Genomic DNA, 27,960 nt, shown 5'->3' with positions numbered 1-27,960 from the left:
ATTCTTGGAGTAAGTCCTAGTAAACAACGATCATTTTATCTACCTACCTAGTATTAGCTAGTATCTGGCTCATTTGGGCTGCTTCCACATGAGTAGCTCTTAGTGCTGCTGAATCATTGCTCTTCTGCTATAAGCCAAAAGCAGAATTGGAATCAACTTTCCACACTATTGGTAGTATACTGCTTCTGCTATGTTAAGGTTACCAGATTTTTTTCAATGAATCCGGGGACACTTTTCAACTTCCTACTAAATAGATGGATTTTGTCAGGGGACTGATTTGTAAATCTGGGGACTGCCCCCGGGAAATGAGGACGTCTGGTAAACTTATGCTGTGTTCCATCCACATCAGTGGGTGTGTCATAGGTGCTCTGGGTGGGGCCATTTGAAGCTCAGCACTCATGCATTATTTAACCTTGTTGGTGGGCTGTTTAATTATTTTGTTTTTGAAATAAATCTTTTAATTGGCTTTTCCAACTTTTAATTGGCTTTTCCAACTGTACTTTTTAAAATGAAAGAGGTACAACAGTATCTATGCTACAGCACCGTAATGCTATAATGCTCATCTCTTTTTTAAAAAAATAATAATTATGATGGTCTAAGTGCTCTTAAACAGTTATATGCAGAGGCACATAATTGTTGCAGTAACCTGGTCTTGAGGAGTTTGTGCCTTTGTGTGTTAGTAACAAGACCTTGAACATAGCCTGGTAGCTAATCAGCAGCCTATTCAGTTCCCTCAGCGCAGATGTAATATGTACATGTCCAGATGCTCCATTCAGCAAGCTGACTGCAGCATACTGCACCAGCTACAACTTCCAAACATGCCTGAAGGGAAGTCCCACATAGAACACATTTCAGTAGCCTAGTTGTGAGGTTGCTAATGCATGAATCATAGTGTCTAAGACGTCATTGTCCGGGCAGGGTTGTAGTTGATACACCAACCTACTTTGTTAATAGGTGCCGTTTGCCAAGAAAGTTACCCAGGTTCCAGTAACAAAGAATGGTCCAAACTGTGTACTTATTCCTTTAGAGGGAGTGGAACCTTGTCCAGAATTGGTAAATTCACCAATTTCCAGACTGTAAACTACTCGCCCACAGAGTCTTATCAGCATTCAGCGTCATTTTGTGATTCAACCCACCACTGCATCCAGGCGGCAGTTCAGAACAGATACAGTCTCTTCTGATGCACATGTAACAGAGAAATTGAACTGAATGTCAGTATGTTGACGACCCCATTCCCCAAATCTAATGAATGCTTCCCATGATTTCATATACAACATTGAGGAGAAAATTGTGTCCTCCAGCACCTCACAGCAGAACTGCTAGGGGGCAGACACATAACATCCCAACACTATATTTGAACCCAGCCATGTAAGTAGGAATGGAATCACAGTAACACAGTGCAACCAATTTGCAACTCACGCAAAGAGTCCAGGAAAATACCAGGAAAGCCAACAGTATTGAAAGTCACTGAGAAATCAAGAAAGAGGAATAGAGTTGCACTCCATCTGTCCCGTGCCCAAAGGAAGGTGCCCATCAGGGTGACCAAAGCTAATTCTGTTCAAAACTCAGACCTGAACCTAGACTGGAAAGGGTCAAGAGCAGCAGTTTCCTCCAACAGTGCTTGCAGCGTGCCGTCACTCTCCCGAGCACCTTACCTCAAAATAAGAGTAATTTGTGATCAGGTAATAGTTGTTGAGTACCTCATGGTCCAAGGAAGTGTGTGGTTTTTTTAAGGAGTGGATACACTACTGCCTCTTCCAAGGCATTAGGTACCATTCCCTCATGCAAAATGGGTCAACTGCTTCCTGGAACGACCCCAGACCCCGATAACTTGAATAAGCTATTGTGAGAGGAGTAGAGAGAGCATATTGTGGGCTGAACCACCACAGGCACCTTGTGTACATCCTCAGACCTCAACTGCAACGGATTTCCACAAGATCAGGGAAGATGCTTTGTCAGGTACTTCACCTTTCTTTGGAATAATGGCAGCATTCACCTCAGCACTGAGGCAAGTACCGTATTTTTCGTTCTATAGGGCGCACCGGCCCATAGGACGCACCTCGGTTTTTTGGGGGGGAAATGAATTAAAAAAATTTATTCCCCCCCCCAGCCGCGGCTGCCGCCCCAAGCCTTGCGCACACCTGCCCGAAGCACGGGGCGCCCTCCGGAGGGCTCCGCATGCTTCGGGGTGCAGGCTGCTGCCCCAAGTCTTGCGCGCCCGGTGGGAGCTCCCGCCGGGCGCGCAAGGCTTGCAGACACTCGCCCGAAGCAGGGGGAGCCCTCCGGAGGGCTCCCCGTGCTTCCGGTGACAGGCTGCCGCCCCAAGCCTCGCGTGCCCGTCGGGACCTCCCGCCGGGCGCGCAAGGCTTGCAGACACTCGCCCCAAGCACGGGGAGCCCTCCGGAGGGCTCCCCGTGCTTCGGGTGACAGGCTGCCGCCCCAAGCCTCGCGCGCCCGTCGGGACCTCCCGCCGGGCGCGCAAGGCTTGCAGACACTCTCCCGAAGCACGGAGAGCCCTCCAGAGGGCTCCCCGTGCTTCGGGTGACAGGCTGCCGCCCCAAGCCTCGCGCGCCCGTCGGGACCTCCCGCCGGGCGCGCAAGGCTTGCAGCCTGTCGCCCAAAGCACGGAGAGCCCTCCGGAGGGCTCCCCGTGCTTCGGATGACAGGCTGCCGCTCCAAGCCTCGCGCGCCCGTCGGGACCTCCCGCCAGGCGCGCAAGGCTTGCAGACACTCGCCCCAAGCACGGGGAGCCCTCCGGAGGGCTCCCCGTGCTTCGGGTGACAGGCTGCCGCCCCAAGCCTCGCGCGCCCGTCGGGACCTCCCGCCGGGCGCGCAAGGCTTGCAGACACTCTCCCGAAGCACGGAGAGCCCTCCAGAGGGCTCCCCGTGCTTCGGGCGACAGGTTGCCGCGCCAAGCCTCGCGCGCTCCCGCCGGCGCGCAAGGCTTGCGGACACTTGCCGGGGCTGCAGGCTGCTGCCCGCAAGCCTTGTGAGCCCGCGGGAACTCCCGCCGGGCTTGCAAGGCTTGCGGATAGCTTCCTGAAGCCTGGAGAGCGAGAGGGGTCGGTGCGCACCGATGCCTCTCGCTCTCCAGGCTTCAGCGAAAGCCTGCATTCGCACCATAGGACGCACACACATTTCCCCTTCATTTTTGGAGGGGAAAAAGTGCGTCCTATGGTGCGAAAAATACGGCAATTTTATCCTCAAAGTGCCTGGCAAACTTATCATAGCAGGCCTCTATAGTTCCAAAACTCAATTCCCTGGAACAGATGTCAGCTCTCACAACATGGAACAGCTCTGTTAACCAGCTACTCCAAGATGCACCATCTTCACTGGCACATAGTAGTCATGACTATGCACTTTAGGAAATATCTTGTCAGTTTCACATTGAGTCTAACACCACTTCCATTTTAGCCCCCGAAAACAGGCATTTTCCATCATTGCTCATGCACTCTAGAATGCCTGTTCCTCTAGCCCTTGTCCAGCTCATTTGATTGCTCAGAGCTCCCTGGAAAACTCAGGAGCAATCTTGTCAATAGTCCTATGCATCTTGCCATTCCATAGCACAACAAAGGCCTTTGACAGGGATTGCCAGCTCTGGCTCCTGGAAATTTTCCCAAAGCATTGAGGAATCCTTCAAGCTCCTTTAAGTCTCTGAGGATGGACCATTCTGAAGTATCCTCCAACCTTGTAGGGAGAAACTGGCACTGTAAGACCAAACTTAGCAGATGATCTGACCACAACAATAGGGTTTCTTCAACACCCTCCACCCAATATGCAGACCAGCCCTTTCACTCTGAAGACCAAATCAAGAGTATGCCCTACTCTATGTTTTGGGCCAGTTACAACTTGAGTTAGCCCAGTTATTATCATGGAGGTCATAAATGCCCAAGCTGGCCCAGTCAAGTTAGCCTCAGCATGCTTATTGAAGTTCCTCAGAACCAGTGTCCTCTGATTCTCAAACACTGCACTCAATACCACCTCCACCAGCTTGGATAGATATGCTTTGGGGCAGCAGCCCCAATCTGTCCCACTGGCCCAGTGTAAGGTATAGCCCACCCAACAATGGTGAAGTTTCCTAGTGAGTGAGATGGAAATTATGTTTCCAGTGACAATGGGTTGTCTGGGGGCTGGCTGGCTGGCTTATTTATTTATCTACCTCCTTAAGTTTTTCTAAGTTTGTAAACCTTGTAATTCCCTCAAGCATGCTGATGCCTCCCCTTTGTTTCTCAGTAGCACCATTTTGACTTCATATCTGTTGTTGTTTTATTAGCATGTATTTCATATAGTAGTTTGTGTTGCCAACTATTTCTCTCATAATGAGTAACATTACTTTTTCTGCTGCAGACAAACAGAAGGTTGGCATCTGCACATTCTATTGGATGGTTGTGTTTTCCCCTTTTTGTTGCTTCTCAACTTTCTCTACTTCTTTATTGAATAAGTTAAGAATTCTGATAGTGTTTATGGACAGTAGGTGTGTACTGCTTAAGTAAATATATACATTTTTAAAGCCTTCACCTTTAATATAGTTCAGTACTGATGATTTTATTAATGACGGGGTTGGTTCATGCTGGACTGATTTTTTTTAAAAAAGTATCTTGGATGGGGAATCTCTGATAAATTAGAGGAATTTAGTAGCTCCCGGCACTGTGGGTAAAACCTCAGCGCCTAGGACTTGCCGATCGTCAGGTCAGCGGTTTGAATCCCCGCAGCGGGGTGCGCTCCCATTGCTCGGTCCCAGCCCCTGCCAACCTAGCAGTTCGAAAGCACCCCCGGGTGCAAGTAGATAAATAGGGACCGCTTACTAGCAGGAAGGTAAATGGCGTTTCCGTGTGCTGCGCTGGCTCGCCAGATGCAGCTTTGTCACGCTGGCCACGTGACCCGGAAGTGTCTGCGGACAGCGCTGGCCCCCGGCCTCTTAAATGAGATGGGCGCACAACCCTAGAGTCGGACACGACTGGCCCGTACGGGCAGAGGTACTTTTACCTTTTACACAGGAGGAAATAGATTTTTTGGATCAGTTGGTCACTTTCTGAACATGAGTGAAATCTCTTACTGCAGAATAAATGAGGGAATACTTTCATTAGGACCATTTAACATTCACATTGTAGTTTGATCATCAGTTGCATCCCTGCCAAAAAAGGTATTACCTAAGCTGTTCTGTGATTCTTTTCATTTGAACCAATACAGTTATCAAGACTTTAACATATTTAATGTTTCCCTAAAGTAGATGGTTCTGTCATATACACTTTTACCAAATCCTTCCACATATGGTTCCTCTCAGTCTGCCCTTCCAGTTTTCCTGCCTGACATTTATACTTTAACTTTGCCAGCCAAATAAATGAGCAAGTCATCTAATGAGCATTTTATCCTTGCGATTCTGTGGTTTTGTGGTACTGATTCCCTCCCCTAAAAAAAAAAAAAACAATGAGAAGGAAGAATCTCAAATAAAACTTGAAGCTCAAGTTTATCTTCATTGAAGATATATATTCTTTAATATTTTTTCTGAGGGAAAATGTATTCTAAGTGTTAAAACCCAGTTGTTGTGCTGAACTCAGTGACAGGGCAGATGCTAGCAGGGCCAGTAAAGAATATGAAAGACACACGAAGAGCACAGGAAGCTAAGGTGGTCCATAGAAGAAAAACCTTAAACCTATAATTCACCAATACTCTTATTGGGACCAACCAAAATGTCTCAAATAGTGAGCAAAATTTAGAGTTCTTCAAAACTAGATGTGGTCTAGATGTTAACTAAAACAAGAGCTGGGGAAAGGGAGAAAAAGTAGGTGTGATGTTAAAGCCATCAAGTTGTCTGCTGCAGAAGTCTTGAGATAGAAATATTTGGCTATTTTCTTGCTGACTTAACAGCCACTTTACCACGGACAGCCAGCATCAGATTTCAGGGAGTCCTTAGCATGGTGCCACAAATAAAGCCCTAACATCCCCCCTGCAGTGCAGCCACAACTGTGCAGTATTTTTCTGTTGCTGCCACCACAGCAGTAACACAATTCATTGACTTTCAATATCAAATCCTAATCCTTATGGTGGCATATAAATATTAAAATTATTATTATTCACAATGGTCAAATGCCATGTTTAAGAGGTTTAATAGTTAGAATGAGATATAAAGGATTAGAAGTAGAAATTCCTCTATTGCTTAAACTGTTGTGGCCCTGCTGAATGGAACTGAAACCACTGTAGTGGTTTATAAAGTTCACACTGAGAGTTTATCTAATATGTCATTCTGAATTACTATCTGAGTTAATAACATGGAAGCTTCTTATTGTTTTCCTTTTATTAATCATGGTGACTACTAGTGACAATTTTATATTGCTTGAATCCTATTTGGTGTACCCACATTTTGAGGCTACTAAATGTAGCAAAATACTTAGAATGAACCAAAGTAAAGTACTTAGAAGTCCTATTATGAAAGAAATATAGCAATAGCAATACTGTGTTATGTTTGTGTAAGGCCTCTAACCTAAACATCTATGCCAGCCATTTTTAGACAACATATATAGCCCATTGTTTAATTCCTGTTCACTGAGTATATTAAGTATATATAAGTATATTAAGTATGTGAAAATATTATGTTAAAGTTCTGTTCCATATAAAAATAATGGACTCTTCCCCCTTCCTCTTCCTATTCTTTTGGACAGTTTTGGTATGAACCATGATGGAATTGGAAATTCTTGTGGGACCAAAGGTCATGAAGCCGCAAAACTTATGGCAGCTCACATTACAGCAAACACCAACCCCTTCTCATGGTCAGCCTGCAGCAGGGATTATATCACCAGTTTTTTAGAGTAAGTAGTCTCTGAAGAGAGATAATAAGATTCTTGAAAAACTTCACACTCCACCATACCCTGCTGAGGTGAATGTACAACGATAAAGAAAATATTTACCCATGAGACCTAATCCATAAATGTTGGCTAATAGCAGTGAGTTTACTATTTACTGCTGTATATGGGAATCTCTTCCAACAAAGAGATGGTTATCATTGTCATATTTGACAGTGCTGATTAGGGAGAAGAAATGGGAACAAAGGAGAAAGAAGGAGTGCCTTGATACAGTGGTCCAGCTTCACCCAAGTTATTGACTCAGTCAAAGCCAACAGTGCTGCCATCTAACAGCACAATCCCAACCATGTTTTCTTCCAAGTAAGTCTTATTGAATCCAGTGGAACTTACTCCACAAAAAGGTGTTTCAGGGTGAGGCATTGGCTGCTAGGTTCAAAGTACCAGGGATTCCCCAAGGGGTTTGTTCCTTGGGCCCCTTAGCTATTCCAACCTGATATGGCAAAAATATAAAACTACCCACTCTACCCCAGAGCTCCCAGCGTAGAGGAGAATTTGCTACTCTGCATTTCCCTGGCCCCTTGTTAGGCTTACTTTCTAAATAATTAGAATACAACACTATTGATACAATCCTAATGACTGTTTGCAAACGTGGTGTAATAATGATGTAGGAGATTGGTGTCTACTCAAATTTTATATTAATTTAGAAATAAATACTGGAATTGACTAATTAGTCTCATAGTTGATAAGATCTTTTAGAGGCTTGTTACATCTATCACTATACCAAATAATATTGACAGATGTAATATATTCTATGAATAGTCAGATTAAATGTAACTCCTCATAGCTCCTAATTTTATTTTTAATTACAATTTGTATAGTACTTTTAATCTGTGAAATATTTTAAGTTTTTATTGTGTTAATACTTGTGGTAACCCTATGAAGTTGATCCCTGGCAGAGAGGCAGCAATTTCTCTAAGATGACATAATGAGTTCATGTTAGAGGTGGGGCTTGAGCCCATCTTTTTCAAGCCGCCTCTGTTGCAGAAATTGGAGCACCATGTGTACACCTCAACTTGGAGGCACTGGCAATCACAAATGATGGTTCCAAACCGCTAGCTGGCTTAGCTGCAAATCTAGTAGTGGACCTAAATGTTTCCCAAGTGAATATGGTAGGGACATCTCATAAATGAGCCAGCCTTCAGTTATCTAATCACTGTTTTCATGTATGTGTTCCTCTGTGTTGATCTAGGATGCAGATGTGTTTGATTAATTTGCAAGTATTTTTTGGCTATTTTTGCAAAAATAAATAAATAGTTACTCTAGATCAGGGTTGGCTTAACCTGTGGCCCACCAGATGTTTGAAGACTGAAAGGCCCATCTTCCCTGGCCATAGGCCATGCTGATGGGTGTTGGATTCTGACAACATCTGGAGAGACATAGGTTGGCCACCCCTGGTCTGTATTTACTACTTCCATAACTCCCACTAAAATTATAACCTAGGAAAACACTGGCACCAATGTTAGATTGTTTAAATGGCTAATTTTGTTGAGTAGTTTCCATTTATGACTGATTTATTTTGCATATGATATATAGTTTGGAAACTACAGTATGCATATTTGCAGTCATAATGTTGTAAAAATGATTATTTGGGGTTTGGTAGCTATTCAGAGCATCCCATAGTTTTGAGCTTTGGCCACTAGATTTTCAAGTACAGGTGCCTGGATGAGGTGTTTCTTTTTGAAATGATGCCTCTTTAGTTTGGGTCTCGATTGAAATGACTCGTTATCTGAGGCAGTAATTGTTAGGTATAAAGCTATTAGATTCTGTTTATATGTAAGTTACTCTTTTGGTGTTGACGGCTGACCTTTTTGGCTTAAAATGCTCTGTAAAATTGAAGTCAGTAAAACAACTCCATATTGTCAGAACTAATCATAAACCATAGTTTAGCATTATGTGAACAAGCCAGAATGAGCATTGGTCATGTAGACACTTCCCCTCTAATAATACATGTGTAAATGCAAGCTTAAAAAGCATCTGTTCTGTTTTGTGCATACTGTTGACTGTACAGAAACTAGTAAATATAATTATAGCTCAGCCTTTGCATGTCTATTCAAAAGTAAGTCCTAATGTGTTCAGTGGAGCTTTCTCCCCTTCTCAGCATGTTTATATTTATAACCTTATTAAGTGCAAAGTATAATTTCAAAGGAAGTCTTATTTTTCTTTTAAATGCATTCAAGCAGATCTGTGACTCCAATTATTCTATTAATTCATTCTAAGTTTAGTTATCTTGTGAGCATTCAGGCTATCTATTTCCCCTCTAATTAGCACTATATATTATGAAGAGCTAATATTGAATGCTCTAAATACATCCTAAATCCCATTTATGGAAAAAGCCTAGGATTTAAGCCAACCTAGCCTCAAGTTCTGAACAAAAGCCCAAGTACTTCATAATGTTAAGAATGAACTTTGGAATGCAAATCCAAAGACATTTGGGTTCAAGTCTGAAAACTGCTGTCAACTCACTGAAGGCATTGTGCAATCTATTCCCACCAGAATTCACCTGTAAAAAGAAAATAAAAAATGTTCTAAGGCTGAACAGAATAAAAATGATTGGGCTGTATCTGACACTGAATTTCCACTGACTCGATGGATTTCTGTGTGCACAACAGAACATCTTCCTTTCCTGTCCCTTCTGCCCCTCAGGAGCAGGTTTTGGGGAGGGGGTGCGAGGGAAGAAGATGAATTGGAGGTCCCATTGGGCTGTAGCCACTGTTACGCCACTGGCCTTCTGCTAGTGCGATGATGATGATGATTGCATCAGCAGAAGGCACCAGCAGTGCAGCAGTGGATACAATCCATTATAAAGCACTTTTCAAGTATGTCAGACTGTAGTCTGTTAGTGGGACACAATTCTATATGAAAGGCTAGGGTCCAAATAATTGTGCAGCTCATTTTATGTGTCCAAGAGTATGTTCTGCCTCCCCAGTTGGAGGCAATAATGCTTCTGAGTCAGTTGCTGGAAACCACAGCAGGGGAGAGTGCTGTTGTACTTGAATCCTGCTTGTGGGATCCCACGGGCATCTGGTTGGCCACTGCAAGAACAAGATGCTGAACTTGATGGGCCAGTGGCAAGATCCAGCAGGCTCTTATGTTCTTAAGAGGTCTTTGAACTTTTTTTTTTGGTTGACATTTATAAGATAGCATTGCACTTATTTTCTGTTCTTTCATAAGTTATTCTGCATTTGTGGTAAGAGATGTGGGTGGTGCTGTGGTCTAAACCACTGAGCCTCTTGGGCTTGCCAATCAGAAGGTCAGTGGTTCGAATCAGTGTGATGGAGTGAGCTCCCGTTACTCTGTCCCAGCTTCTGCCAACCTAGCAGTTCGAAAGCATACCAGTGCAGGTAGATAAATAAAAATTCTGCAGTTTAACTGTAACTGTATCACTACTGGATATGTTTATTTGGAACACTTGTTTTACACAACAGAATCCTGATACATATTTTAGCAGTGATAACACTTTATAGTGTTCATAATTTCTTTGGTTCTTTGTGTTGAACAGTTCTGGCCGTGGTACTTGCCTTGATAATGAGCCTCCGAAGCGTGACTTTCTTTATCCTGCAGTGGCACCAGGTCAGGTGTATGATGCTGATGAACAATGTCGCTTCCAGTATGGAGCAACGTCACGTCAGTGTAAATATGGGGTAAGAAGTCTTACGTATCCTGCTTAGTCATTTGTATATATTCATGTCATAAATGTTTAGTTAGATACAATTATTAGTGACATAGTTTTCAATAAATAATTTTCACTGTAAAACTGTTTTAAATAAGGAACAAGAGGTGTTTATGCTGCATCTTTTGCTTGAGACATTTGTGTATATTCTGTTCCCAAATGTTTGGCTAAAAATAAATTGAGCAATTCCTTCAAAATCAAGTGGATGATCTCAAAGCCCTGGCTAACTCATTGCACACATTCCTGATTCCTTGCTTAATTGTAAGCTGCTGCTAATGTCTGGTAGAAAAGGTTCATAAGATACTAAAAATTTCAAGTCTTTCATTATACTATTCAACTGAGTTTTTAGTCATGTTACTATAATATTAGAATTAAACTTTTTATGAGTATTCAATTTAATTTATTGTATCCTAATCTTAAGGAATAGAAATGATATTATTACTGCTGTTAATAAAAATGAGTTTCACAGAGAAAAAAATTATAGGGAGATATTCCTGTTTTATTAATAAGAGTATTGTTATTCAGTGATGATGATGATGATGATAATGATGATGGTAATATTAATATGTGCCCTTTAAAATAGCTTAAAATAATATAAATGACATGTTGTAGTTCAGAACACTGATAACAGTATTTTTATAGGCTAAAGCATCAGTTATACTGATTCTATAGTCCCCATCATCAGCTGGGTTTAAAAATGAAAAAGTTATTAAAAAGTACATTTTATAGACTTTTGAGCCAAGTTACATATTATTTTGTGTACTTTAAAAATAAAATAATTAAGACATAGAATTAGCCAAGGCTATTTAAAAAACTATAATACAATATAATTATAATATAATATATACCTAATCACTTGCACTAATCAGTTCTTTTAAAGCAGTATTACAAAGGGAATTCATTTTAGTATCCCTAGGGTGATAAGTACAATATTATTTTTGGGATGACTCTTGGCAGCTCATACATACCGTGATGGATTTAAAAGTTGTGTGTGGTTGGCTGGCTGGTTAGGTCTCTCATTCTTGATTTCTCAGCAAAGGCCTTTATTGTTTCTCTTTAAGCTCCCGCTCCTCCCCCTCTTCTCTCCCCTCCCAATCTCTTTATATCCAGTGCACATGCTTTGGTACTCTCCTTCATTCTTTTCTCTGTATATAGTCATCACATTTTTAGAGTGCATTCTGTATCAGAAGGTTTGAAGACATTTCTTTTTACTAAATGATGTATCAACATAAGGTATATTATGCTTGATTTGTGCTGGGGAATTGGTAGTGTGTATGTTGCTGTTGAGCGAGCAAATCATACTTTTCTTTAGCCTCTTCTCATTTATTCATTGTTGTGTTGACAACATTGTGTAGCTTTGTTTAATGGGTGGGCTCCAAAGAATTGTGGACTAAGATTCTTTGATGATGCATAGGAGTTTCCGAGCCATTCTGCCCACCTGCGAGTCCTTGTGATCTTGTGGACCACTTTGGCAGAGGTTTTAGGGCGTTACGTGTGGTTCTGTGGTTCTGTTGCAAAGCAGCGGATTCTACCTTTAGTCTATGGAAGGGGTGGGGAACCTTTTTCAGCCTGAAGGCTCTATTCCCCTATGGGCAGCATTTTGAGAGCTGCATGCCTCATAGAGCTAGAGCCAAAAGTGGCCCGGTCGAGAAGCAAAAGTGAATGAATAATGGTTGTGAGTCAGTTGTACAGTAGTCTACATTCCAATCACACACGCCAGAGGTTTACACACACACACACACACACACACACACACACCACATACATCTCTTCAGGCAAGCAAGAGGCATTATCACATTTCAATGGCACATACAAAAACACTCAAGTTGGACATCGAACGGGATTGGTGAGCAGAATAGCCTGGTGGGAAGTGTGTGGCCTGCAGAGACAAGGCATGATCTGGGAGAGTCTGTTGACAGTTACTAACCCTGATGGATTTGTTCCACCTCCCCTGCTAGAGGTGGTATGCTTCTGAATACCAGCTGCTGGAAACTACAGATGGGGAATGTGCTGTTGCCCTCAGGTCCATATTCATCTGGGTGACCATGGTGAGAACAGAATGCTGTACTAGATGGGCCACTGGCCTGATTCAACTGACTCTTTTATGATCTTATATTTTGTACATTTTCCCTAGTGGTGGTATTTGTATATTTTCTCCAGTGGAGTAAAAACAGCTTGCAGGAAGTGTCTTCAGTTGCTGCAATGTGTTTTTAAAAAATATCCAACCCTTATACTGTAGTAAAGCAGCAAGAGCAAGCAAGTCAATAGGAATTGGTACTTGGGAGAAAATAAATTCATTAACAATTCATAGGCTAGTAGACTTTCTCAAACTTTCTGCTACTTTCTGCTAGTGCTGAGTTGGTATTGGATCCTAGATAATTAGTATTTTGTACTACTATTAGTCTACCTGTTATAGACCACTGGTAGAAAGTTGATATTAGCTTCAAATGTATATTTGTATATGCTTACATGTTCTGAAATCCATGAATAGCATCTATTCTCTTTCTGCTTGTACACTAATGCCAAAAGATGGGTCTTTTGAGTCCCTCGATGCACAATTGACAATTTTTTTAAATTGTAAAACGGTAGTATTCAACTAAGATTTACCCAGAGTTAATGGACTTAACTATTGAAATTAACGGGCTTAACTTAGTCATGCTCATTAGTCCCAATGAGTCTACTCTGAGTAAAGTTTAATTAAATGCCAGCCATTGCTTCTGAAGTGATTGCTTCTGAAGTGAAGAAAACATGTGAAGCCCATCAATTGAGGTGCATGTTAAGACTGAAAGAGTACTTCACATAATTAGCAATAAGGAAAATGTTCTGAAAACAGTGGGATACAACAGACAAGCAGAGATATTCCTGTCCTTCCGTGTCTTAATTCTCTGTTTACTGTGCTTAGAAATTGAAAGGGAAATGCAGTATTCATCAGTACAGTAATGTCTGTTGCAGAATACTATACAGTTGTACCTTGGTTTCTGAACAGCTTGGTTCTTGAATGTTTTGGCTCCTGAATACTGCAAACCTGGAAGTGATTGTGAACTATTTTTGGAAGCTGAACATCCAACAGGGCTTCCGCAGCTTCCAGTTGGCTACAGTAGCTTCCTGCAGCCAATCAGAAGCCGTGCTTTGGTTTCCAAACGTTTTGGAAGTCAAACAGACTTCTGGAACAGATTCTGTTCAACTTTCGAGGTACGACTGTAGTCTTGTGAACAATTTAAATCCAGTGAGTGGTGGGGCATCTATCTTAATTGTATACTCCAACTGCTTCAGGTGCTGCACTATTGTCAATAATTGCTTCAGTGTTTAAATGCTTCTATAAACACTGATATTGCAGTGCAAGAGTATAGGAGTCAGGTGCAGAGTGACAAACTGGATCCATGGTTCTGAATCACCCAGTCTCTGGCCAAAAGGACACATTTTAAAGTAATGCATTTTGTAAACAAAGCTTATAGAGCTATTTCTCTTTTGGTAATACAGGTTTTTGCATAGGTTGCCTCTATCTAGAGGTGCCTTGGGCTTTTCTTGAGAAAAGGTTTGCCAGTTTATTCTTTAAATAGCCAGAAGATTATGGGCCATCTGGTTTATTTCTGAAGTATGTTCCAACTAAATGATTGGTTTACTTGAGATCCACATGTTGAGTTCTCTTTTCTGATGCCTAGTAGTCTCTTTCTTTTCAACTTTGCTATTCATCTTCTAACCCTGATCTTTCAGGCTGTTGCTAAGGCATTGTTAATGCACACTTCTTTCTATCTTAGCTATCTTTAAAAGCACCAATACATAGTTGCAATGAGAGTCTGGAACAGAGCCTTTGAAATTTTGATATTGGTTTTGATTCCAGTAAGAGTCAAGTGGAAGGAATAGTGGCTGACAATGCAGTAGAAGGTTCAGATGCTAGTTGGCAAGTGGGACATGGGCTGTGGATTTGAAAGGAAAAGTATCTTTTACAGGTGATAGGTGGGAGGTTCATAGATTTGGTAAAGTTCAGATAAGCACCCAATATTTAGGAAAATAAGATGAGAATATAATATACTATACAATAGGAGTTTAAGTTACTATAATTTCTTCAGCATGTATGAATTGATAACATGCTGCACCGCTTCATAATGAGCATTTCTGAAAATGGAGCATTAAGATTTGTAATTTTTGGGTGCTTATCTGAACCTAATCAAACATGTTGAACCTTCTGTGGTTCATACATATCTAATACTCACCCTCATATAAACATGATAAAAGTATGAACAAAATGAGGGTGGAAATATTATAGCTGGACATTTATGCAGCTCTGAATTGGAAATCAGAATCTAAGCTCTGTTTTAACAAATGCTCATCAAGAGGTGCAGCATATTATCTATTATCACACGCTGAAGGAATTATGTGTTGAGATATTTCAATATAAATAGAATTTATATTACAGTAAAATTCTAAATTCATTACAATGTGTTTATCAATGTATTTTCATCTTATTTTTCTCAGTATTGTGAATATTAAAAATATTATTTTGTATAATTTTTTAAATTTAGATTAGATTATATTTTGGAAACATCGCAGCATGTTGATCTTCGTGCATTTAAATTTACACTAAGGTGTGTTGTTCTTTTATTATTATTCAGGATCATTTAGATGTATATTTTCAAGATGCCTATATGTTTAATTCTGCATGACATACAGAAAAAAGGCTCCATCATATATAACATATAGGCAAAAGGAAGATAATTTGATTTGCTGTTTTTTTTCTCTAGATGGGTTCAGCTTTCTTTAATTTACTGCAAATACAAGCATCCGAATTCCAAACTGAAGTCATGGAGCCCTAAGATACACCGTTACAGGTTGTCATCTATCTTGTCTTGATCTTGTGAAAGGCCACAGCTTCAGTTTATGTTTTTACTATAGTTGCCCATATTTTTCAGAGAACTGTTCGCTTTTAAGTAATAAAAATGCAGGTGCTGATTTTGAACTGATTTATTAGGTTTCAGATCTTGCTTCTCTTACCTAGTGCAGGTTTTGCACTATGTTATTCAGAAAGTAATATTAAGAACTATTTGAAGTTGGGGAATGAATTTATACTTAACACTCATTGGATGCCAAAAAATAAAACAAAAGAACCTGGAATTGGGATTATTGGGTCAACTAATATTAATTCAAAAACATAAGCATCCTTGCTGATACTGACTCTGGGTATGATCTTTCTAGGCCAGTGTTCTCACGTGATTTTCACACTAGATTATTGGAAACATTTGTTCCAAGGTGTTACTGATACAATAATAGGAATGAAAATGCATAGTCAAGGGGGAAAGGGCAAACTACAGTTTTAATATTGAACTTGTCTATAAATTAGAAAGCACATATTATTTATTTATATCTTTATAAAAGAAAACTTCCAAATGGTAATTGGTTTAAAATGTAAAAGTAACTTACTCTTTTTATACAGAATAATGAATTGTGACTTAGTTTTTGCTGCCAATAAAGTTTTCTGCATAGCCATCAGTTAAATTAAGAAGGTTAAAACAAAACTGTTCAGAAGACTCCAAGATCAAAATGAAAAGAGAAAGAATTTTTTAACTTTTAAATTTTTTAACTTTTAAATTTGAAAATCTTACTAAAAGGTGTCATGTATCCCATTTAAACATTTATTTCCCATTTCTTTACATTTCCAACACTTATTTTCCCTTGTTTCGTACATTTTTGCCAATTTTACTGGTGTTAAATACCACCTATACATCATTTTCATAAAATTATGTTTAAGTAAAGTACGTTGAAACAAAGGTGTGTCCAGGCTCCCTTGCGCCCTTGGCACAGCAGTGGAGGAACAGCCCAAGGAGCATGCAGATTGGGCAGGCTTGCTCCTAGCCACTCCAAGCCAGAGTGGAGAGATATGGTTTTTGTGCCCCCTTGGGCCTGCCCCCTTGGCAGTGGCCAGTCTAGCCAACCCCTAATTACACCCCTGTGAATACAGCCATAATTTTTATTTCAATATTAGTCTTAAAAATTATAATGAAAATGTAAATATCAGACTTCTAGGCAACTTTTTCACTTTCTTCTGTGCTTTCAATACAATATTTTATGCAAATTATTGTACCACACAATGTAATTCCTTTTAAGACTGTATTGAACAGTAAAAACTCAGCAGAGAGAGAAACAACTTACAAATGATATTAAACAAATTAGCATAAAAGTGTTTGACACTGAATTAGAAGACACAAAATTGGGAGCAGGGGAAGAATGACAGAATCGTAAAAGTACAATGTATATATCACACTGTATTAGATGAGAAGCCTTCAATAGATGTCTAAACAGGAAAGGTGCTTGATGAGTCTGCTGGTAGAGCTTTCTACAGTGTGGGAGTGGCAACAGTAAATCGTTGAGGCCAGTTGTACTTCTGAGATATGGGAGACAATGAACCATGCTTCTTCTGATGTTGGATATAAGGATATATCCCACATATTGATGTGGGAAATAAGGGTTCAGGTGGTCCTTATAATATCTTGTGTTGGTGACCTGTGGAAGTCACTTGGCCGTTCATCACACTTCAACCAGTGTGATGTATCGGCAGAGTATGTGGAACATCAGTAGAGACTTCAGAAATTTCCTGCTCCCAGCAGAACTGCTTCTTCCCTGGTGTTAAGGGGAAAACTCTCCCACACAAAGTAACAAAGTGTTTATTGTCTCTAAACAAAGCTAAACACTACTATCTACTATAGACAATTCTTCTGGTCTTTGCCCTGGGGTAGCCCCACATAAAGCGCATCAAAAGGTAAAGGGACCCCTGACCATTAAGTCCAGTTGTGGATGACTCCAGGGTTGCGGCGCTCATCTCGCTTTATTGGCCAAGGGAGCCAGCGTACAGCTCGGCTGTGGCCAGCATGACTAAGCCGCTTCTGGTGAACCAGAGCAGCACACGGAAACGCCGTTTACCTTCCCGCTGGAGCGGTACCTATTTACCTACTTGCACTTTGACGTGCTTTCGAACTGCTAGGTTGGCAGGAGCTGGGACCGAGCAATGGAAGCTCACCCCGTCGCGGGGATTCAAGCCGCCGACCTTCTGACCGGCAAGCCCTAGGCTCTGTGATTTAGACCACAGCGCCACCCGCATCCCTATAAAGCGCATTACAGTAACCCAGTCATGAGGTTATCAATTAGTGGATTACAGTGGCCAGGCTGTTCTGATCCAGATAGTTGGTGTACCAGACAGAGCGACTAAAAGGCTACCTATAGGGCCATTTGTGTGCTAGCGACACAAATCACTTTTGGCATCTGATGACTTAAAGATTTATCAAGGAGTAACACAGGCTATGTACCTATTTCTTCAGAAAAGGCAGCTGGCCTAGCTTCTGGACTAGGAAGAGAGTGAATGTGGTGTAGTGGTTAGTGTTGGACTAGGTCTTGGGGAGGCCAGGGTTCAAATCTACACTCAGCCATGAAGCTTACTGGGTGACCTTGCACCAGTCACTGCCTGGCCTACTTCACAGGGTTGTTGTGGGAATTAAATGAGGAGGGGGAAAACAATGTATATCTCCTTGGGGAAAAAAAGTTGGGGTAGAAATGTAATAAATAATGGGAGCCACCTACTCACAAAGCCGCCATCTTCCCAAAATTCAGACTTAGTATATTAGCTTTTACCCAGTCCACTATTCAGGCACTGGTACAGAGCTTGCCCTGCTATTCCTGATTCAGATGTTATGGAGAAATAGAGATGTGTGTCTTCAGCATACTGAAAACACCATGCCCCCAAACTCCTAATGACCACTGCCAACAGCTTCATGTAGATGTTAAATAGCATTGGGGACAAAATTGTGTCCTGCAAAACCCTGTAGCATGTCATTGGGATGAACATGCCATTCTCAAGACTCGACCATGCAAGTAGGGTGGCCCTGTTATTCTTCGTCTCACAGCGGCTTTTGATATCGGAACACCTGTTCAAGATGGCTGCTACAGGGACAGCATTACAGTGGTTGTTCCTACTTGCATGGTCGAGTCTTGAGATTGGCATGTCCATGTTTAAACATCTCCAGAAATGATAGACATTGAGGATGTTCTTTGAATGTGCCAGACAGTGTAGAACATATTCATTTCCACTGTCCATTGTACAAACAGCTATGCAAATGCATGCTATCCTCTTTTTTTGGGTAGTCTAACATCACAGCACAACGAAGATATCAGATTCTGTCTGACATTAACTCGGAAGTTACTGCAAGGGTGGCTGAGTTTTTGTCAATAGTATCTCTTAGAGTGGTGAATGGCACTATTTAGCAGGAAGAAATCCCAATGAAAATCCCCGTTATTACATATTTTACATGGCTGTTTATTTGTATATATTTTAAATTTTTATATATGGATGTGACAGCCTATACTTGTAATGTCTAATAAAGGTTTGGCGAAGGATGTAGAAAGTGGTTTCTCAAAGATTTCCTACAATGTTGTAGCAAAGAACTAAAATCAACTAGATTCTCTAGAATATTATTACAAAAGGGGTTAACTATTCTCAGTTGCTAGACATTTCAGTCATCAGTTTACCAAGGAATAGTCTGGTGGTCCCTGATATAGGTCCATATCCAGGTTTGACCCTGGTCAGGATTGAAATGAGAACCATTTGGGAATCGTATACCCCATTCCAAGCTCCTTGGACAAATGGTGGGAGGTTACTGATCTAGCTTGTGCAGGCATAAAAAGGAACTGTGTGCTTTGAATTCATTTTTGTGTGTGGAAAAGAATGCTACAGTTTTCCTTCACGTTACTCAATTGGGTGAGAACAGAAGAGTACATACATCAGCAAATATAATATTACTTTTAATAGGCACAATGCATACTATGTTTCAAAAGTTCAGTGGTAGTATTTTTTGGTAAACTCTTTGATGGAAACAATTTAGGACTTGGTTACACAACGTGTATTTAGTTTCTTGTTACTGCAGACTCAGGTCTACAAGTATAAGGACTCTAAGGCTGCAATACTATAACCTCTTACCAAGGAGTAATATCCACTTAGTGGGAGTTACTGCTGAATGGAAATGTATTATAAAGTGTGCAATATTTTGCCACACACATTTCCTGACTACCTTGCTTGTGTGTGGAACGATGAACTCCATCTATCATAGATTTAAACCCTGCTTTGGTTTAATTATCACTTATCCTGGCAAGAAAGAGATGAGTCAATATAAGGTCACTACCTTTTTCCTGAAAAGGCTGCTATACTTTTAAACATTTGCATGATTGCAAAAAATCAGCAGAAGAATGTTTCTCCAACATTGCATTCACATATGGGAAATGACACATCTGTCAAATTTTCTGCCTGTTATGTAGATGTTAAAAGCAGAGGAGGCCTGCAAGATGAACAAATGGCAGCTATAGTCAGCAGCCCCTTATATTTTCATGTGGTGTGGATTCCCTTTCAACTCTTTGATTGCATTAATAAATCAGAGCCTGAAGTGAATTGAGGAGTTGTTATTCCAGGATGACTGATCATGCTTGCAGGTCTTCACAGTAGGTTTTTCATAGGTTTATTGCTGGAGCCACAGTGGAAAGTGAATGTCATCAGTGGGGGTTCTGTTTTGTTTTTCCCCTGATATGTTAGTGTGGGAAGATTCTGCAGTACCTCTGAGCTTCCTGGGGGAAATCTGCAGCAAAAGGTCAGTAAGAATGATTCTGACAGGATGCAAATCCCGCAGAATGTTTTCCCCTCCTCAGCACTGTGCTCTGAAAGGAGGATGTTTCACTTTCTTTGCACAATGCTGTAGGATCCAAGCTGTTATACCAGACATTCTACCCTAGTGTGATTACTAATAATTTATGTATGGTGAGTAAAGGGGATTTGTACATAGGGAGACTGGGAAAGTTTAGTCTTCATCTGCTGAGGTTGAAGACAGTGCCCAGACTGTCAAGGTAAAAGGAATTAAATATTTATCTAGTGGTGGGAAAGGCTCTGCATAGTTGAGAGGAAAGTGGGTGGTTTCTGTATCTCGTGCGCTAAAAACCCTTCATTGCCTAGCTGTTGTAGCTAGGCAGCTAGGCAGTAGACAATCTCATTGCCACTCCACTAAAATGGGAGTTTCCTGCTCTTCTAAAGAATCTGCATTAGGAACATGCAAACGGTGCCCCTGGAAGAAAGAGTAACTGTGTACACAGTTCCAGATTTATATTGATAGTTTCAGACTTTGATGACAGAATATTCAAGGCCAAGTCACACAAGTCATTGTGTGTTATGTTAATGAGGCTTATGGTAAATGATTCAGACAGTTTTATTATGTGGTAAATCAAATCAGGATTTAATTTACAATAACTCTGTTTTATAGGAAGCTGATGTGAATTGGTCCATATTAATGAATATTCTCAAATATATTTCAGCCTGTTTCTTTCTATGGAGAGAGAGCAATGCATTTTGAGGACAATTTGTGTGTTAAGGAGCATTTGAACCAATTTTATTCAGTTATTCTGAACAACTTGCTTCTGCCTTCTTTCCCAGGAAGTGTGTAGAGAGCTTTGGTGTCTCAGCAAAAGTAACCGCTGTGTTACCAACAGTATTCCAGCAGCTGAGGGCACCCTTTGCCAGACTGGGAGCATTGAAAAGGGGGTGAGTTGGAATGACTTTAAATTCAAGTTATCATGCAATTGTTTCCAGGTTGTGCAAGACCCAGAAATGTATGCTGAGATAACTAAAAAGAGATAACAATTAAATGTTTGTATAAGAGTTTCCAGAATGAAAAGCTTAATTTATTCTGTAACTGAACATACAATAATTAACAAAGCCACAAAACTTAGGATTTTATTTTTTAAAAAGCATTTTTAGTAGTAGTGCTTAGGATTCTTTGTTGTGGTCTCGCTGTGCTACCCCATATATGGAAATGTGTCTGTAGAAGCCACAGGTAGAACTATCTAGAAATTTCTTGGGCAGCTCTAGCCTCCTCCCTTTGCACTTGCTCCAGAAACACTATTGTTTTAACACAACGTAAGAAATTAAGGAAACAATTATGAAGATCTTTTCCCTTAACTTCTTATGCTGCATTTGGTTTTGTTGGTTCAGGTTATTTCCCTTCACTTTTTCTTCTTCTGTGCTGTACTCCTATAAAACTCTTGTAAGCATTTCTGACATACTGAGCATGAGAGAAGAGCTCAGTGGCCAACAGATCCTGCCTCAGATTTGAACTTGGAATTAGTGAATACCTTAAGGCTATCTCTGCATCAGAACTAGTAAAATGGCAATGGTGGGGGGCAGGTATAAATATGCATTCCTAGAACTGACAGATCGTATTGCCCAGGATAATTATCATAATCCAGAGTTGCTCATCCTCTTTTCCCACATTTGTGTTAACCAAAATAATAATTTCATATTCCTCTACAGCTGGTTGTGAACATTGAATTGTTGGAGAGGATATTCTGCAGGGCTTAGGCATTCCTTCTGAATTTAGTGAAGAAGATCCAGATCTATCTAGCCCAAAACCTCAGAAGGGAAGTGGGTTTTAAAGCACCTCAGTGAAACTGACTCTTTGAACCTCAGAGATTTCTGGCCACATTGTGGTTCCTATTACTCTTGCATGTAGAGTCCTCAGAGACTCTACACTGGAATATTGCAGTATTAACATACTTTTCTGCTTTCATATACTTACTGTATATATTCAGTACAAGCACAATATGCTGTTGTCCAGCTGTTAAGATTAGATTGGCTCCCATAATTCTACAGAACTCTCCAATTCCTGAAGGAATTCTTGCTCAAGCTTTCTTTGGTGTTACTTACTGTTCTTAGTGAGTGGAGAACATGTGTAAGACTTTGGCTACTAATACAAATTTGTTGTTCCACCTGCCTTGGGAGTAGATACTGCTCAAAAACATCAGAGATCTGCACTGCATTCATCACTATAGAACAGATTCTGTATGGTGAGTATCTTGCCTTACTCTTCTTCAAACCTATTTATCTGCATCCATTACTGTAATGGTAGCTTACACCTATACCTATAGCCTGCTACCACCAGTTTTAATTTGGGGAAAGATTGATATCTTCCTTAAAATCTTTTTGAGAATGAGAAAAAGCTAACTGATATTTCTACATTGAAACTTCTTATCTGGCTAAATAGCTAGATTGTGTAGAGTATTGTTAGTCCACAACTTGCTTAGAAGTGTGCATGACTTCGCTCTTCAACATTAATTCTCCCTTGCAAAGGTGTACTGTTCATTTCCTAATAAGAGGGAAAATACTGAGAATACCAGAACCATGACTTGATCTTTTCATCCCAGCTACTTAAAGAGGTACAGGTTATTTCCATCTGGTCATTTATGCACTCAATCCTCTCCAAGGTTTATCATTATACCATCTCTCATTCAAGAAGAGCAGAATGTTGGACTTCTACAAAGACAGCTAGAGGGGTTATTTCAGCATTCTGTACCACAGTACGCATGTACCCATGGTGGAAAATTTTTCTAAAAGAACTGCCAAACCTGATTCCTGTGCCTCATTTCTGGACTTTTCAATGGAACTGCCTTCTTGTACTAAGCATCTCTCATTAGCAAACCCTTCAAACAGCTTTCTACTTGCCACTTATGTTGGTTTTTGTACTAGGTTATCTTTCTTGTAGCACTCACATTGGCTGGAAAAGGAATAGGATTTCTGTCTGATCTACAGTTTTTCAAGAGAAGTATGTTCCTTACTATAGAACAAAAGTTCTAACTAAATGGAGTCTCTTAATTGCATACCTTGCCAGTCCTCTTGCCTAGCCCAGACTCTCATTCAAGTGGGCAATGCACTCTCTTCCTTTAATGAGTTTTACCTTTCTGTGTATCATGTACTTCATTTGTGTGGCATGTACATTTGCATGGTGAACAATCATTTTTACCCTGTGGAAGTTCCAGTGATCCAGCACCACATAGAGAGTATCCAAGTGACTGTTGAGAACAACTGAGAATTGCTTTGATATCCAAAGCAAATTTTTGAGTCCCTCTGAGTGCAACATATGCAAGCTCATTTGGGTCTTCTGTAGAGACCTGGAGTATTACTTTGGGTGTCCAAATGAAAGTAGTTAAAAGACTTAGGGAAGCAATCTCTTGTATGCTCACCATCACCTGACAGTCTGCTACAGTTAACTTTTAGTTTGTGAGTCTGTTAAACTTAGAATCACTGGAGTCGTTAAAGAAGAAAATTATGTTGCTTTCCCATAATTATTATTCAAGCTGTTCTCTACTGATGAGTCTCAATTGTGGTATCTCACTTGCGGAAGTAGGACTTACCCATCTTCCCCTTCCCCATGCAGTTTCCTGTGTTGTCCTTAAATCTGCTCTAGAGGGTTATGGATGTCAGGGGTCTCTAAGAAATTGCCTTTGCTCCTCTTTTCATGTTAAGACTTAGTCTGTTTCTTGTCTCAGCTTGGAGCAACATCCTCTCTGAGAGGGAAGGTGTTGGCTCTATGCCTTACTTTCTTACATGACATCTACTGTGCAAGGGAGATGATAAAATACTAGTGCTTCCTCATGCCTGATGCTTTCTGCCAAGTTCTACCTGTGGTCTGGCCAGGGCCATCCCAGACATGTGGCAGCACAGAAAGCCGCTTGCAGAACAATTGTCACAGGTAAGTAGCTTTTTTTAATAAGCAGTTTGAAACACAAAACATGCATTTCCTATTATTATTATTATTTTAAAAATATAGTCTAGTTTCAAGTTGTATGACATTGCATTTTTTAGACTAGCTTTTAGACTTTTAGATGACCTGCTGAAATAAATTTATTATTTTCTTTCTTCAATGAGAGGAGAGACACTTTCTTGGATATATCCTGCCCAGAAAGACTATACACTCCTTGAATGCCATCTGCTAAAGCTAAAGTGTCTTAATTGTTGAAGTTTTTGTGAGCACAAAACTGTCTGTCTTACCCTAAGTGATCACTTAAGAGTTTTAGGGCGTCTAAAGCTCATGATTTCCTGGCAGCCAATTTTTCTCCTAGCTTGCATTAGCCATCTGCTCTCCTATTTGCTTTCTGGTCTTTTCTGACAGCCTTTGGTATTTTCTTCTCTGTATCCCACATATTTTGCTTTCTGCTAATTCTCCCCTCACCTCCTGGCTGATGGCCTATTAAATAATGGAAAATGTAAATGCACTAGCATGCAATGCATAAAGACAATTGAAACTGTCACTGAAAGAAGTAACTGAGAATAGATTCACCCAACTATATTTTTCACGTGATTTGCAACTATTGGTTAATAGACTGCTTCTTTTCAAACCACTAAAACTTACTAGGTGACGTTGGCATAAGCTAGTTTGAAAATTTTATCAATCAGTATTGAGAGAGGTGTCATATGCAATAAACTTATTGCATGATAATTACAGTGTGAGCTGATTTTGTGAATCAACTCTAAATAAGGATCATCTTTAGGAGCCCAATATTTTTTATTAATTAATTCTATTGTAGAGCAATTTGGAGTCAATAGAACTCTAATACTTACTTTAGAGATGTTAAGGCTGACCTTGGCAGCTGCTCTCTTGATAGGTAAAGGTAAAGGGACCCCTGACCATTAGGTCCAGTTGTGGCCGACTCTGGGGTTGCGGCTCTCATCTCACTTTATTGGCCGAGGGAGCCGGCATACAGCTTCCGGGTCATGTGACCAGCATGACTAAGCCGCTTCTGGCGAACCAGAGCAGTGCACAGAAACGCCGTTACCTTCCCTCCAGAGTTACCTATGCAGGGACTGAGCAACGGGAGCTCACCCCGTCACAGGGATTCGAACTGGCGACCTTCTGATCGGCAAGTCCTAGGCTCTGTAGTTTAACCCACAGTGCCACCCGCGTCCGCTCTCTTGATAGGCTGGTTCAATTGTTAGCTTCTTGCTGTATTGCTTAGGCAGGGCAAAATGTTATATTAACTCATTCAGGTGTTTGGAATTCCTATAAATAGCGGTAGCTACTAGCCACAATGGTTATGCTCTACCTCCACAGTTGGATGTAGGAATGCTTCTGAATAGCATTTGCTGGAAACCACAGGACAGGAGAGTGCTCTTGTACTCATGTTCTGCTCCCTGGTTTCCCACAGGGAGACCACTGTGAGAACAGGATGCTGGACAAGACGGGCCATTGGCTTGATCCAGCAGGCTAGTCTTACACTCTTGTTTCCAGCCTTTCATCTTTGACAACTGTTATTAAATGAGTAGTTTGTCTGCATTGTCAGACAAAACCTGATATTCTCCAGCCATTTAATGCCATCCAAATATTATTTAATATATGTGGATATATCCATTTAGCTCTGCCAATCTGACTTTTCTCCTGAGTATGAGACTGTAGTTGTGGTCTCTTTCTCAAGATCAGTAGAGTAAATTGTAGCCTATTAATCTGAGTTAGCATTTGATGACAGTTGATGATGAACTAAAATAGGTACAATCCAACTGTAACTGACAATTATTATATATGCTAAAACGTTCTTATTAAATGTTTCAGTTTCTACCTTTATCAGTAACAGAAGCTTCATGTCTGAGGATGGCTTATAAGAAACTTATAAATAATACATTTCATATTATCCAAATAGTAAATAAAGTTTAATTTGAAAAGCAAGTACTGCATACATTTTATGTTTTCTCCATTTTTGTTCCCTGGACAAAAAAAAGAATAAAAATATATTCTTTCTATGGCTTCATAGTTTCAGACAGTTTCATATATTACTTAGCAGTGTAATCCTAACCATGTCTACTCAGAAGTAAGTTCTATTGATTTCTATGGACTCACTCCTATATAAGTGGGGTTAAGAATGCAGCTTAGATTGCATTATTATTTATTATTTCTTTCAAGTATTTGTGCATTGCTTTTCATAAAAAGGCGATTTACAATGACATCAAACAACTAAATTAAATACAACAGATGAAAAATCATAAAGTAAGGTTCCACTCATTTAGTACCCACACAAATTTGAAGCCCACAAACACACCCCGGTATCTCAGTCAGTCTACACCTGGACACTTTTACCCACACATACACACAAATCCCTTACACTCAACAATTATCAGTCCCAACAATCCACTGGGTACATACCAAAAGACTGTACTGTAGCCTCCAATTTCTTGCACCCACCTGAGAAGTGGTTAGGCTCCAACCACAGTCCTATGTTCTCACTCTTGGACAGCACCACACATCCCCACTCTCAGCCAATGCCTTGTACTGTATTTTGAAATTCCCAAGCACTGACTATTCCAATAGGAAATGATCCAAAAGCTTTTCAAGCCACAGAAACTCAGAGAAAACTAAGCTATTGAAATATATTCAACTGTCTTCAGAGATTTGCTTTATTAGTTGTGTTGCCTCATTAAGTGCATTGTGCTAGGAAATTCCTAAATTAATCTTCCTTTTTCTTGCTTATTCTTCATGAAGAACAAAAGACTATCATGCCTGCAGGCCTTTTTACACATATGTTATGTATCTCAATCAAGAACCAGTTTATACCATGGATAAAATGTCAGACTAGAACAGAGACTAACATTAAAGTCCCCAGTCAGCAGTTGGGCTGGTCTCAAAACTACCTCATCAGAGCTGTTGTGATGATAAAATGAGGAAACCTCTTGAGACCCTTGGAGGAAGAGCAGAATATAGTTGTGGGTGTTTATATAAATTTAATTAATGATGTTCTAATGTTGATAGCCACCATTAGAAAGTGGCAATTTGAAATAGCAATTCTGCTGTAGGCCATCCAGCCTCTCTTTCTAGTACAAATGTCAATAAATGAAGGAAGGCTGTTGGAAGAACACAGCATCTTAGCTATTTAATTGCTTTTTAACCAGTGCTTGATAAGGCACTGGCTTCTAGTCTTTTATTAATAAGACTCAATAAATACATTTTGTATTCTTGTAAAATAATAGCAATCAGTGTACTTTTATTTTGTGAATAAAATCAGTGTACTTTTATTTTATGAATAAAATTGTGAATATTTTGTGCTGCAGTGAGGAGGAGAGTTATGGGGATAGCAAGAGGATAAGCATACAATTACTACTTGGTTGAGCAGGCCGTAGTTTTATTGCCAACCCTGCTTCCAAGAGGCAAAAGATACATACATCGTTGCTGCTACCAGAGACCAAAGGCCCAGTTGATGTGCTGTCCCAGCAACTATTGTTCTCCCCTCTCCCAGGGAACTGTTCTTTAGTACTGTACTTTAATGCTGTCATAGAGAAAGTGCATGTCAATAACAAATATATTCAATCACAGTTAAGCTTAAATATGCCTTTTACAATTGGATGATCCACTAGCAATGACCTTGAGCTCTGACTATGGTTTTTAAAAATATATTTTGGAACTACTGGAGTGGAGAGGCATGTAGCTTAGAAACCTTCATTCTCTCTTGAAAAGAACACAGGAAATTTCTTTGGTAGAATCACCTGGAACCTAGGCTGTGAACCATTTAGGATATTTTTATTTATTTGTCCTTCATTTAATTAAGATGTGATGGTTAATTTTGATTGTAAAATCAAGGCATTTTTAAAAA

At 40.3% G+C, this 27,960-nt stretch overlaps 1 protein-coding gene across 8 annotated transcripts in view; it reads left to right on the top strand.

Moving 5' to 3' along the window:
* The window catches only part of ADAMTS6 (ADAM metallopeptidase with thrombospondin type 1 motif 6), a 123,352-nt gene that overhangs the window by 51,385 nt on the left and 44,007 nt on the right, over nucleotides 1-27,960 (top strand). For 6 of the 8 annotated variants that reach the window (XM_053407867.1, XM_053407863.1, XM_053407864.1 and 3 more), the window contains 3 exons: nucleotides 6,660-6,806; nucleotides 10,360-10,501; nucleotides 20,987-21,094. In XM_053407867.1, coding sequence (XP_053263842.1) covers nucleotides 6,660-6,806; nucleotides 10,360-10,501; nucleotides 20,987-21,094 — 397 coding nt within the window. The remainder of the gene's footprint in view (nucleotides 1-6,659; nucleotides 6,807-10,359; nucleotides 10,502-20,986; nucleotides 21,095-27,960) is intronic. The other 2 variants (XM_053407866.1, XM_053407865.1) reach the window with 2 other exon arrangements.

The sequence above is a fragment of the Podarcis raffonei genome, chromosome 11, assembly GCF_027172205.1.
Source record: "Podarcis raffonei isolate rPodRaf1 chromosome 11, rPodRaf1.pri, whole genome shotgun sequence".
NCBI classification, from domain to species: Eukaryota; Metazoa; Chordata; class Lepidosauria; order Squamata; family Lacertidae; genus Podarcis; species Podarcis raffonei.
Note: the sequence above shows the minus strand (reverse complement) of the source record. Positions and strands in the feature narration are given on the sequence as shown.